The sequence below is a fragment of the Micropterus salmoides genome, unplaced genomic scaffold (genome assembly GCF_014851395.1).
Source record: "Micropterus salmoides isolate LMB-PRFRI ecotype aquatic unplaced genomic scaffold, ASM1485139v1 Ms_hic_scaffold_3, whole genome shotgun sequence".
Taxonomy (NCBI): Eukaryota; Metazoa; Chordata; class Actinopteri; order Centrarchiformes; family Centrarchidae; genus Micropterus; species Micropterus salmoides.
The window spans coordinates 18030148-18042971 of NW_024042261.1; the positions used below are offsets into that span (position 1 = coordinate 18030148).

The 12824-nt window shown below is 42.6% G+C and overlaps 1 protein-coding gene across 13 annotated transcripts in view; it reads left to right on the plus strand.

Annotated features, from left to right (window-relative positions):
* The window catches only part of mecom (MDS1 and EVI1 complex locus), a 130228-nt gene extending 117812 nt beyond the window's left edge, over window positions 1-12416 (plus strand). For 5 of the 13 annotated variants that reach the window (XM_038693535.1, XM_038693539.1, XM_038693537.1 and 2 more), the window contains 8 exons: window positions 817-843; window positions 4488-4654; window positions 4897-4974; window positions 6605-6774; window positions 7694-7838; window positions 9818-10063; window positions 10176-10362; window positions 10476-12416. In XM_038693535.1, coding sequence (XP_038549463.1) covers window positions 817-843; window positions 4488-4654; window positions 4897-4974; window positions 6605-6774; window positions 7694-7838; window positions 9818-10063; window positions 10176-10362; window positions 10476-10610 — 1155 coding nt within the window. In that variant the 3' untranslated portion in view covers window positions 10611-12416. The remainder of the gene's footprint in view (window positions 1-816; window positions 844-4487; window positions 4655-4896; window positions 4975-6604; window positions 6775-7693; window positions 7839-9817; window positions 10064-10175; window positions 10363-10475) is intronic. The other 8 variants (XM_038693536.1, XM_038693540.1, XM_038693543.1 and 5 more) reach the window with 3 other exon arrangements.
* Window positions 12417-12824: the final 408 nt, after the last annotated feature.

A 12824-nucleotide genomic window follows, 5' to 3' on the forward strand; every position in this document is an offset into this window, starting at 1 on the left:
GCGTGCACACGGGTGTATGCGTGTGACTATGACGTGTTGCATTGACATTCATTTGTTCAATCTTCCCCCACGGGTGAGAACGGTCCTTCGGAAAGTGAAAACACCACTTTCTCAGGCATGTGATTTTTTTTTCCTCTTTTCTGGCCGTTTCAGGTCTGGTTTTTACAGGCTGTTTCATTTGTCTGATTTATGTCCCCTGTCCAGACTGCTGTATGGGCCCAGCCTGCAGCAGCCACATGGCCATCCCACACGCCTTAATGATGTGTCCTATCAGTAGAAACACTAACAGAGTGCTTAGGCCATCTTTATGACTTTATGATGTCTGGACACACAAATCATTCCCAGAAACAGCAGACCTGGGTAGGTCCAAGCCAGACCAGGATGGGGCCCTTCTGTATACTTTTGAGGGGGTTTGTTTTCAGTCACCTGACTCACTCTTGCGAAATATATCAAAAAAGAGCTTGCAAAGCTGAGGGGACTGGAACTTTTTTTTCAACCTTTAGTGATTCAGCTTTTTATTTCCTGGCAGGAAATTTTACTGCTAAGCAATACTGGCTTAGATTACATACTGGAATTGTATTTGTAGCCTGCTATAATGAGCTTATTGAACACCAGGAAGTGTTGGAAACTATTAGAGGCTGCTATAATTCCAGCGCCGTAACTCTGCAGATAGACAGCTCACTGCTCGTTAGAAGTTGATCGCACCGAGACCCATCATTCTCTCTGTACCCATATGTGTCCAATCAAAAGCTGTTGATTCATGCGTCACTTCCTGGTTCTGACTGCTTTCTCTTTTCCTTCTGTTCCGCCCTTCAGTTTCGTTTGCCAGATCAGAGAACTTGGGTAAGTTCCTCTACCTGTACCTCTACCAAACAGACCCCATCCCATAATTAAAGCATGGGCTGCACAACAGTTTAAGACTGACATCACCCAGCTTATGCATGGCGTTAGTCCATCACCGTCACACTGACTGGACTTGTTTCAGTTTCTGGCCGTAGAACCACTTTTTTATGTTTAATTTAATCTGTCTGATATGTTTAGATTGCACATGATATTATATTATTTTGTACTGATTCACCCTGAGTATTTGAGCTTTGCTTTTTGATTTGTTTACATCTTTACATTTAGACATATCCCCTCTCTGATTCACATGAAAGGGTTTAAGTAGGGATTTCCAGCCGAACTACACCCTGTCCATCCAACAGCTCTGACTATATGTTTGCTTATTTGGAGAATGAAGCAGAGCTTTTGTAAATGGGCATGGGGGGATGAGTGGAAGGTGGGGTGGAGAGTGGTGTTTAGGGGGGCTGCTTTACATCAGCGCAAGGGTAACAGTCTCTTTGGGACAGTGGCGGGGGGAGTGGAGGGTTAGTTCCTCCCTCCAAACATCTGGTTCCCGATAAAGATCAACAATTGAGAATGCATCTCACTAATTAAGGCCCTCACAGCATCACTGACATCTGAAGATAGCCAATCAACTGCTGGTCCCAGAGCGACGCTACAGCAACAAGCAAGTTCACAGACATACACACACTGCCCGGGGGGAAGGACAAGGGGGTTTTGGGATGTGTGTGTGTGAGTGTGTGTGTGTGGGGGGGGGTCATATACAAAGTAGTAGGGGGGTTTATAAATACCTTTGAAAAATCACTTTAGAGCAAAATGTGGAGCCGTTTATCCTCCTGTCCTATAAGTCGAAGATTTCACACACACCACATTGTCAAACAGTGGCCTAATGAACTCGGCTCACCATCCATAAAAACGGCTCAATGGCTGCATGTTTTTAAAGTGTATCTCTGGCAGACTGATGGTTACTAGTTTCAATTATTAATATATCTAATCCATTGGATTGGATGTGTGAATCATTTACTGCTCAACTGAGAACTCAGAGAAACTGCCAAGACACTTTCAGTTGCTTTTGGAACATTTTGACCACAAAATGTGACACTACATAATAAAAGATTACACAAAAGATGAAAAAGTTTATTTTGTCTTCTTATACCAACATGGACCTTGCAGCAATGGTTTCAAAATCTGTTCTACCTACAGCCAATATAATTTTTTAGAATGGGGACTATACCATTTAAAAGATACAGAGGCAATGGATAACCAAAGGTGTGAGATTAAACTCTTAATATAGTGCAGCAGCATGAGTGTGCTGAGGTGGTGGTCAGAATTCCCCAGTAGATGGAGCCGCGATGGAGTAGTTTCTCTAAAAAGTGCCTTATTGGACAGGTTTGATACTGCCGAGAGCTTTAGGGGCCCTAATGTTCCCAAGAGTTATGGATTCTCGTTGAGCAAGGCAGACAAACTGAGCATTCACTCCAGTGCCTGAAAAGAGTCAAATGAAATACACAGTTCACATTCAAAAGAAATATGAAAGCATTTCACCACCCTCTTGCCCACAACTCCTTGCCTATCTTTCAATCCATTGCCTTCCTTCTTTCTCTCGCTCTGTTCTCCCTCTCTGTCTCTCCCTTGCCTTTGATTCATGGCATGCAGCATTGGCATATTCATAATCAAACGGACCTGACACTCCACATCCTCCCTCAGTGGGAACGTCGACGGCTGCGGCAGGAACTTTACACTCGGCCGTCACTCCTAATCAGCCGCTCGCAACACCATGCTCCACCACCATCCATCAGCCCTTCTCTCTCCGGGCTGTCTGCTTTTCGTTCTTTTTCTTTCTTTTTCTTTCTTTCTTTCTTTCTTTCTTTCTTTCTTTCTATCTTGCTTGCCTTTTCTTTTTTCTTTATCTTTTTCTCTTCTTTCCGTTCTCCTTCATCATCCTTCTTCTCCGATTCTCTTCCTCTGTTTCTTTCCCCTCAGTCTGCTCCATCTTGGCGTGAAGCCTGAGAGCGACAGGGGGTGAAAGCAGGAGATGAAATGTCAGAGTCGGAGCAGGGCTCCGGTGGAGGACCCGAATCACCATTGATTTGTTGCCTTTTTGAAATAAGAATAAGAAACAGGCTGAAAATTCAATACACGTAAAATAATGCAAATTTGTGTGGCCCCTTTAAAAAACGAAAAATCCCTTCTGTGCGTGTGTGTGTGTGTGTGTGAGAGAGAGAGAGAGATGGGCTGACAGGCCCTGCGGCCTACTGGGACCCCCGCCCCTCTTTCTCCCTCTAGTTCCCCCCCGCTCCCACCCAGTCCCCGGTCCTCCCCCACCCCGCCCCTCTCAGCACAGCGATATCATTATTACCCGTGTCTGGCCCTTGATCAGTAATGTCAACATCTTTCATATTGACGAATGTGCTGTCTGCTCGCATTGTGCACAGAATAGTTTACAGCCCAGCAGTGGACATGAATCACTCCTCTGCCACACACACACTCACACACACAAACACACAGGGACACGTATCTGACAACACACCGATACACAGTAAACACGTACAATGACGCTCACATACTACGACCATGCCTGTATGCACACAGTCTGCATACACACACACACACACAAATATGTACACAAATGCATTACAAATACATTCTTCTCTCTCACACACATACATATATTTTCTCTTTCACACACATTGACAGCAATTAATCAACTACGGCCACCATGCAGCACATTGTTTCTCGTTAATAGACATGCACACGCACAGACCAACTGACAAGTACACATATCTCCTCGGAGAGTATCTGATGAAAGTAAATGTTCAGCTTCATTAGTAGATTGGCTGCAGTCCTTAATCCTATGTATGTGTGTGTTTGTGTGTGTTTATGTATCTACTGTACATGTATATGTGTATTTTGAAGAGAACAAGAGTTAGCTGAATTAAACATTCAAAGTTTCCCACCTGCTCTCCACTGACCATGAATGGGAGCATGCTGTCTTTTGTTTAACTACAAGGTTATGAATCAGTATCAAATGTACTTGTCGTGCACCTATAGCAGGAATGTGACCTTGTGATGCATGAATCATTGATGAACGTCATAATAAGAATCAACCCAATACCTGTGTCCCTTCATTTCACTTTGTATGATGCTGTAAACAATTCTCATCTCAGATTCTCAGAGATGAACAAGTCTGTGTAGAAAGTCAAATCTGTAAATATTTGGCATTTGTGCTTAATGTAAAGACATCCACAGCTAATAGTAAAAATGTATGGTTACCGTACTGCTTTCAGTATTAAGGACATATGCCGCTATCACTATATTAGCCTAAATTATTATTTGCATTTTGCTTTTTGCATTTCATTGCATCTTGCAGTGAGAAATGAAAAAATATTCAACCCCATCCTGCAGCATAATTACATAATTTTTAACAAGTGAAATCTTACAGATTATTAAGATATTATCATTTGTTTCTGATGTAAAAATGTTTTCGATGCAAGTGACAAGTTTGTGATAAGTGATGCAGCTTTCAGAAATGACAAACTCCATTCAAACAGCAATTGCTTTGCTTTGCATGTTGGACTTACTAAATGGTTTTAAGCGCGAGGCTAACCCTTTTAGTCTGTCCTTCTTCTCTTCTGTCTCCTCAGATGTCAGCAATCGAGAACATGGCAGAGAAGCTGGAGACGTTTGGCTCCTTGAAGCCAGAGTCTGGTGACCTGCTGCGCTCTGTCCCCTCCATGTTTGACTTCAGAGCCCCACCCTCTGCTCTTCCAGAGACGCTGCTGCGCAAGGGCAAGGAGCGCTACACATGCAGGTAACTACGGCCACTGGTTTGGCATGTATTATTTTAATTTTTAACTCCCATGTTGGTCATAAATTAACATTTCTCTATGGCATAGTAGATTTATACTGGCACTGGAGTTTTTCTTTTGCTGAATACTTTATGTTAAGTCCTTTCTAAGAGAGGTGGTGTATTTTTGAATATTAGAATAATGCGGGATTTGAGATTACTAAAGTAATGTAGGTAACTTTAAAATGTTTTTTATTCTTTTATAGATATTGTGGAAAAATATTCCCACGCTCTGCCAACCTGACCCGCCACCTCAGGACTCATACAGGAGAGCAACCGTATCGGTAAGTCTATTTCTACAGTACCAATCCAAAGAAGTCTCTTGGAGCTGTCTGTGTGTGTCTGTATATGTTGAAGAGGTGTGTGGGTGTTTAGTTTTGATTTGAGCTATTAAGGTCAACAGCTGAACATCCTCCTCCTCTCTTGATTTCTGCCAGCATCCCTCCATCTATCCTCCTTCCAAGAATATACACCAAACAAAACAATATAGGTAAATGATTGTCTAATCAAGAATCGGGTTTGCACAATAGCACATTAACTCCTCAGTGAAGAAGTGCTTTTCTTTCCCCGTAAATATGAGGGAAAGCAGCAAACACACTTTCACACAGTGTATTCTCGAGCAGACAGAGATGGAGAGATGCAGCTCATTTGTTAACAGTGCATGGATGTTTTCCCAGGGAATTCTTGTCTACAGTTAGAACAGAGTTTATGTGTGTTTTCGTTTGCCGTAAAAGCCTGGAATAATTATCCTACTGCTAAATAACTTGCCTGATGAAAAATGGTGTCCGTCCCCATGGTGACAGAACGAGGGGGAGTTTTGAAGTTGGGCTGGTAAAAGAGCAGAGCTGAGAAGAAGGGAGGAAGTTTGGTGAAAAATTGGGGTGATGAGGAGCACGGGCAGATGTCCAGGCCCGGCAGCTGTGGTAATTTCTCTTGTGCGTATGAGGCCAGACTCCAAGTGATCTGCAAGCCTATTGGCTACTTGACTCACCAAGTGAGTCCTTCTTGCCAACTAAAAAGGTTACTAACAAGATTACAGATTTATTTCTTTCATAGAATCATAGTCTACTCTAGTTGGCATATACAGCAAAAAGATACACAATGACTATGATTTTGTTACATGGGAAACTTTGGTCACCGTTGTAAAAGTCTCCCTGCCATCTTACATCAACACTGAAGAGTTTTCCAGGTGCTGCTGAGGTAGAAGTAACAATGCAGCAGCAGTACAGATGTAAAAATGAATCTTGCACATTTACTACATTGGGATAATGAGTAAGCCCTGGCTAGCACTGCCCGGCTTTGTAGTTACTAAGGTAGTGGAATGTTGGCCCAAAGCTTGGAGGAGGCCTGCTGACCACAGGGGAGAGAAAAAGACAGACACAGTCCTCTACTGCCCCTGCCTGATAGCCTGCACTCCACACACTGGCATGCCATTAAAGATCACCGTTGTTTATTGTAATTTTTTGTGGAGATAACCGGGGGGTTTCCTGAGGGACAGCCAATCGAGCGAGCTAATTCCACCAGAAGAAAAGATGTAATCTTCTCGTATAATTTTGCATGAAGAAACTTGGCAAGAGGCTCTAATTTTGCAGGGCTAGAACCAAATCTGTTGCGTGCTTATTTTGTGAGAGAAGAATGCAATTTTATTGCGTTGGCTGGAGATAAGAGGCAGAGCTGTTTCACCTTAAACAAGCTCCTCCATCATGTCTGGGACTGTGGGACTGGTGGGACTGTCTGTATACGAATGTGTATGTGTGTCCTACATTATGTATCCCATTATGTTTCCCACAGAACAAACCACAGGTTCCTGATTCATTATGGCGCTCTGTTTTTATTATGACTAGCAGCTTGTGCATATTGCTGTTTTTGCCATTTCATGATTGTTTAAGTGAAAGGCCTCCACGTTTCCTGCAGGTGTAAATACTGCGACCGCTCATTCAGCATCTCCTCCAACCTGCAACGTCACATTCGCAACATCCACAACAAGGAAAAGCCCTTCAAGTGCCACTTGTGTGATCGTTGCTTTGGTCAGCAGACCAACCTGGACCGTCACCTCAAGAAACACGAGAATGGCAACCTGTCAGGTGAGAAGACTTCAACGTTCATTTCCGCATTCCATATTCTATCAGCGAAAATGCCAGCTACTTTGCTGATTTGTGACATAGCAATACGTTCTATTCACAAATCCTTCTGCAAAATAATATAAAACAAAATTTTCTCATGATTGGAAACAATTATGAATGAGCTGCTTTCATCAGCAGCACAGCTTATGGTTTTGATAGGTTGCATTAGTCTGACTCTGAATCAGCAGAACAAGCAGTGACACCTGGCCAGCAGCTGAGAGCAACAGAACAACACACAGAGGAGTCAGTTTACTCAGTCAAACATGAAATCAAGTATCTGCCAAGCTTTCCCCTTGCAGCATCAAACAACGTATCAGCCAACCTACAAACAAAGATGATAAATTGAAAATTGTTGAGCAGGAAAGCTGTTAATATTGTAGAAAAGCTGTGTAATATTTGCCTCCTAATGTTCCATTATTACAAATGCATTTTATGTGGCCAAGCATTGTCAAACAAACATAATTTTATTTGAAATTGTAGTGAAGATCTCAAGGTGTCCAAAGATACCAAATATATCACTGAGAATTCCATGGAAATATTTCCCTATGATGTTATGGGTCCACAGTTACATCATTCGCTCAGTGCAATTTCAGTGACGCACAGGAACTATTAGACACAGAATATGTCACACTGTCATAGAGTGGTATATTTGAAACTACTTTGTTTCAAATATGCCACTCAACAATCAAAGCGTGTGTTAACAACACACTCAGTTCTCAGTCAACATGCTTTAATTTACGTTTTAAACAGTGAAAATGTACATTGAGAAATGTTTTGGGACATCATGTTGCAACATACCACATATCTGCAAGATTGATAATTTTGACATTTAAAAGCACATCTTTAGGGACAAAAATAGAGTATTTATTTCTTTCTGCAGGCACTGCGATGTCATCCCCACAGTCTGAACTGGACAGTGGCAGTGCCATATTGGATGACAAAGAAGACTCTTATTTCAATGAAATAAGAAATTTCATCAGCAACACAGGCCAGAACCAGACATCACCGGACCCCTCTGAGGAAGGGTAAGCACAGTTTATGTGTTCACTTTTGGGGACTTTGAGGTCTTTTTTTCTACATCTACAAATATCAGTGGGCACTTGGCTCACCCACCACATCTCAACAGCAGGGACAAATAAGGCCCAGGGCCTCCTGAAAAAAATCAAGACAACGTTAACATTCATTTAACTGATATACCTGCTAACTTGCATCACTGAACATTGAACTCTTGCATTAAGTTAGATTGGACTTAAAAATGACTCTAAAGGACTGGAATAGGTATAAATAATGGGTAAGCTGCTATCAGCCCATTTTAGACCTGCATTTTCATACCACCCAGCCAGCCCTCGTTAATTATCACATCATTCTCAGAGGTCTGGAGTAGAGAGCAATCAACTGTGATGACATTTAAGATATGGGCAGGTTTTGGAAACATATGAACAGATATCTGTGTGCATGCAACTTCGTCTGAGCATTATGCAAATAAATTCTTGGAGCTGTGATCAGGTCGGATAGCAGCTGAGAGGTCTGCTCAGGTCTCTGAGTTTGTTTGCACGTGCCTCACGTTGGTGTGATCACAGGGCAGATTGTGTGTCCAGATAGAGATCTCGCAGACTGGTGTATGATTATGCAGAAGGCCTGTGAGAGCAGGATCCAGTGGTAGAGCGTCAGAGGGACGTGGAAAGAAGCAGGAGTCGGTGGGGTGGGGGTGCTGCAGTTAGCCCACCACATCTGGAACCAACATGTCTGCCTACAGGAAGAGGGTAGAGGGGGTGGGGTCAAAGGGTCGGCCCGTGTTTCCTTTCAAAGTGCTGTGCTCCTGACTACTTCTGATAGATACTTTATCCCCAGCAAATTACCACGTTTGAAAGCGTAATTAGCGAATCTGTTTTCTTAATCATAGAGCTCTTGCTCTATGAGGGCTAGTCCCTTTTCTCAGCCCTGCGAGCTTGACACGGCATGAATACCACCTTTTCCGCCTCAAACTCTCCATCCCAGCGGGAGCTCGAAAGCACAATATTATCAGCTGCTAAAATATAAAGAAAAGACGATGTGCTGTATGTGCTAAAATATAATCTGCAATAATTCCCTCGATCCTCCTCTTCTGAGGTGACTGCATGCTCATATGCGTCCCTTTCAAATCCGGTGCAGGTATAAGCATCATATAATTATGTGGCTATGTGCTTGATGTGTTTTGTTTACTATCTACTTCCCAGCGTCCAACTCTCAGTCCTCATTTCTGAATCCTTTGTACGAGAAATGGCATTTTTGGGAGCTGACGAAAGACGTCCCAGAGTGTAATTAGTGAATCAGTCTTAATGTGGTTCCAGATGATTTACCAAATGGTGGTTTCCTGTGGCGCTGAGACAGAGGGACAGATTAAGACTCAGGCAGTTTGGATAGCTAGCCCTCTCTCCCTCCACAGGGATAGCGGAATGGGCCGGTTGGCAACAGTCTCATAACTCTCCCACCAAATGGGGCTGTCAGCTAAATATTTTGCCTATTAGATGAATACGAGATAGTAGAGAAAATAAACAAGGAGAGAGGCAGAGCACTCCAGTTAAGTGCTGCAACGATCAACCCAGGGCTGCTGTGCCCAAAGGGGCCCCAGAGTCTCGATGACAAACGGGATTTCAGCTCCCTCGATCCCAGCTGCCATGTCCTGCCTCAGATCTACCGCTCTCTGCTCTTTATCCCAAACGCTCAATTGTTTTTGTACATATAGAGAAAGATTCTCACAAGAACTTGTAGGGAAACAAAAGAAGAAAGCCAGTAATCAGTATATGTACTAAACCTATATATAGTTATTCCTTATGTTACTAATTTAACAAGCACTAGAAGAATACTTCGTCAACTTCTCTTTCTTTTTTTCTTAAACATAAAAGGAGTGTGTTTATTAAATGTACAGCTAATAAGGTAAAGGTCTCTGTGTGGTTTTTCGTCCTTAAGATGTCTATTACTTGATCAGGATGTGTTGATCTAATCGATGTTTTCTGGCCTGCAGGTTAAATGGCGGTCAATTTGAAGAAGAGAAGCCGCTGATGGCCAGCCATGGGTCACGTGACCTGGAAGACGAGGAAGTGGAGGACCTTGGTGCTGATGAAGAAGAAGGAGAAGACCCTAGCAACAACCCTGGGAAACCGGAGGGTGAGGCTCTTCCTAGCAGCCTTAGTGATGACATCATGCAAGACGAAATGGACTTCAGTGGGCCAAACGACTTAAACCTCAACTGCAAAACCTCTCCTAGGAGGTATATCCGAAACAAGGGCATACAACTAAAACATATTTTAACACTATGTAAATGATGTGCTGTCAAGAGTATCTAGAAATTGCCTTATTTTCATTTTCTGCTTGACCTCCAGTTATAAGGATGAGGAGGAGCAGAGTGGCTACTCAGCCTTGGATCATATTCGTCACTTTTCGGAAATGCGCAAGCTGGAAGAGAGTGAGCTGAGTGATGGAGATGGAGATGAGGACGATGGATCGTTTGGCTCCCCCTCTCTGACTGAGGCAGTCAAACAGCCACTCTTTAGGAAATCAAAGTCTCAGGTAAAAGAAACATTGACAGTTCATATCCATACAAGCATGTTTACCTACACAATGTACAGACATATGTGCATTTAAGCAGTTAGTTAAATGTGATGCATCTCCCACTCCCTCAGGCATACGCCATGATGCTGTCTCTGGCTGAAAAGGACTCGCTCCACCCAGCCTCCCATAACCCAGCCACCATGTGGCACAGTCTGGCACGGGCTGCTGCTGAATCCAGTGCCATCCAGTCCCTCAGCCATGTATGATGACACCTCTTTGCGCTTTCCCATTCATCTTTCAACCCCTGAACCTGACCTATGGCACTGGGAGCCCATTACAGGGGCTATGCCGGGCACCTGATCATCCACAGAGTGACTGCTGAGCAGAACCACGCCCATCTGACTGCTGAGCTGAGCGCCTTACACACAACGCAGGGTCACTGTCCATGCAGAACCCAGCCCAGCCCCAGCCCCAAAAACCTCTAACAGATAGAGAACAAAATGTCCTTTTTGAGACCTTAAAATTGACTTCTTACATTATCACTAACCAGGATGATAGTAATGATGACGGTTTGGGTGAAAATAATAATGCTAAAGTAATAATAGCTGTATTTATTCTGCTGAATATCTATGTTTTGCACAGCCAAGGCAGCTGTTGGACATGGAAGATGGATGTGCTGATGTATCATTGCTAGACTGCATTTATTCCCCAGCACATACAAAGCAAGGACAATGTTTTACGCTGAGAGGGTGAGTTGGTTATGTCTCTAAGACAGCCAGTTTCAACCTAGTATGTTTCACTGTGCGTAAAGCATTAGAGCCCTGGTATCTTTAAAATGTATTACAATAATTCCCTTTGACCCCCAGAGATCCACAGGTGTTTCTCATAAAAACAAGTACTTGATGATAAAAATGAAGGGTGGGGTTAGCAACCTCAGTTCATATGAAAACCGACCCATGTAAGGACAGCGCTAGGAACGCTTTAATATCACTGAAGTCATTGAAGAACAAAAAAAAAGTAATTGTTAAACTGAAATCTGGCCAGTTTCCCATCTTTCATAGCTGTGTGTGTCTGCACAATCATAGCACTGTACACAAGTGTCTACCAACTGTTCTCCACTGCACTCCATCCTGCCCGCCTGCGCTATCTGTGAAAGGATATAAATAGATTGTCTTTTTAGTGGAAGGGAAGAAAACAATGTTTTTTGTTTGTTTGTTTGTTTTTTTCCTGAGGTAAGTAGCCAGTGCTGAAGTTAATTGTTGTTCTGTAAAGGGCATATGTCTTTTTTCAAAACCCTTGAATCCATCCTAGTCAGCCAACAATACCACTAAATAGCCTGAATGCTAGTCGTTAGCTACTCCATGCTCGTGTGTCTTTCATTTTTAGACAATCATGATTTTGTTTTCATTTTTTTTGTTGGTGTTGTTGTTGTTATTTGCTGTTGTATGTTGAGAACTGTATTTATTTCTTGGCAAACTGTAGTTTGTTTACTGAATAGCACTGCTCTTAGCCCAGGTGAAGAGGAGATTCCTCACCAGGCCTATCCCAGAGTTCAATGGGGTTTGTAGATTACATTTGAGTGCCGGATAGTATTAAACATACAATTCACTCCTTATTCTTCTAATAAAATCGGTCGATGAATAGATATTACTTAGGATTTTTTTTTCTATGACAATTTAATGATTCAATTGTAAAAAATGAAAAACATTATAAAGAATGAATAATAAAAAAAAGCCAGGTATAATTTCTTCATAAACGCATGATTGGTCTGGTAAGATCTGTATCTGACATTTTCTACGGTTGTCTGCAAGCTTGTGTGACGTTCGGTTCATGTTAATCCCTTGTGCCAAACTTATGATAAATAACAGATTACTTTCATTTATTCTCCCGTTTTGAGGGACCAGATTTTTTTTGTTTGTTTTTGTCGTTGTTTTGTTTATAATCGATTTTAAAAAGTAATCAGCAAGTTGAGGTACTTTGTTTTAATGCTTTCTACAATGTAACTGTTATGCATTTCAATTCAATACTGTGGGAGGAACAACTAAGAAATAAAGGACTACAATGTGGATTGACATGTCTTCCATTCTCTCTTTATTTCTCCTTTAACATTTTACTCATCCTTTGTCTCCCATCTCCCTCACACCTCCCCACTCCATACAGTCCTTCTGGCTGCCCATCATTTTGGCCCAAACACAGATTTATACTAAGAGATGTGAGTCATAAAAGCACCTGGCGCTTTCTTCTGGCGCTCCCATGGCCTCCAAGAGCGAGGGAGCGCCTGAACTCTGGTCCTCTTTTTTTTCTCCAGGCTTTGGCTCGAATTGAGAGAAGGAAGGAGAGAAAAGGCTGGAGAGGGCTTGAATATGGTAGTGGGAGCGGAGGCAGGAATGTGTCCTCTTTATTTGTGTCCGTTTGTGGGGCATGATGGATGAGTTGGGTAGATGTGATGACCTGGCTCATCGCTCAAACGCTCAATAAGA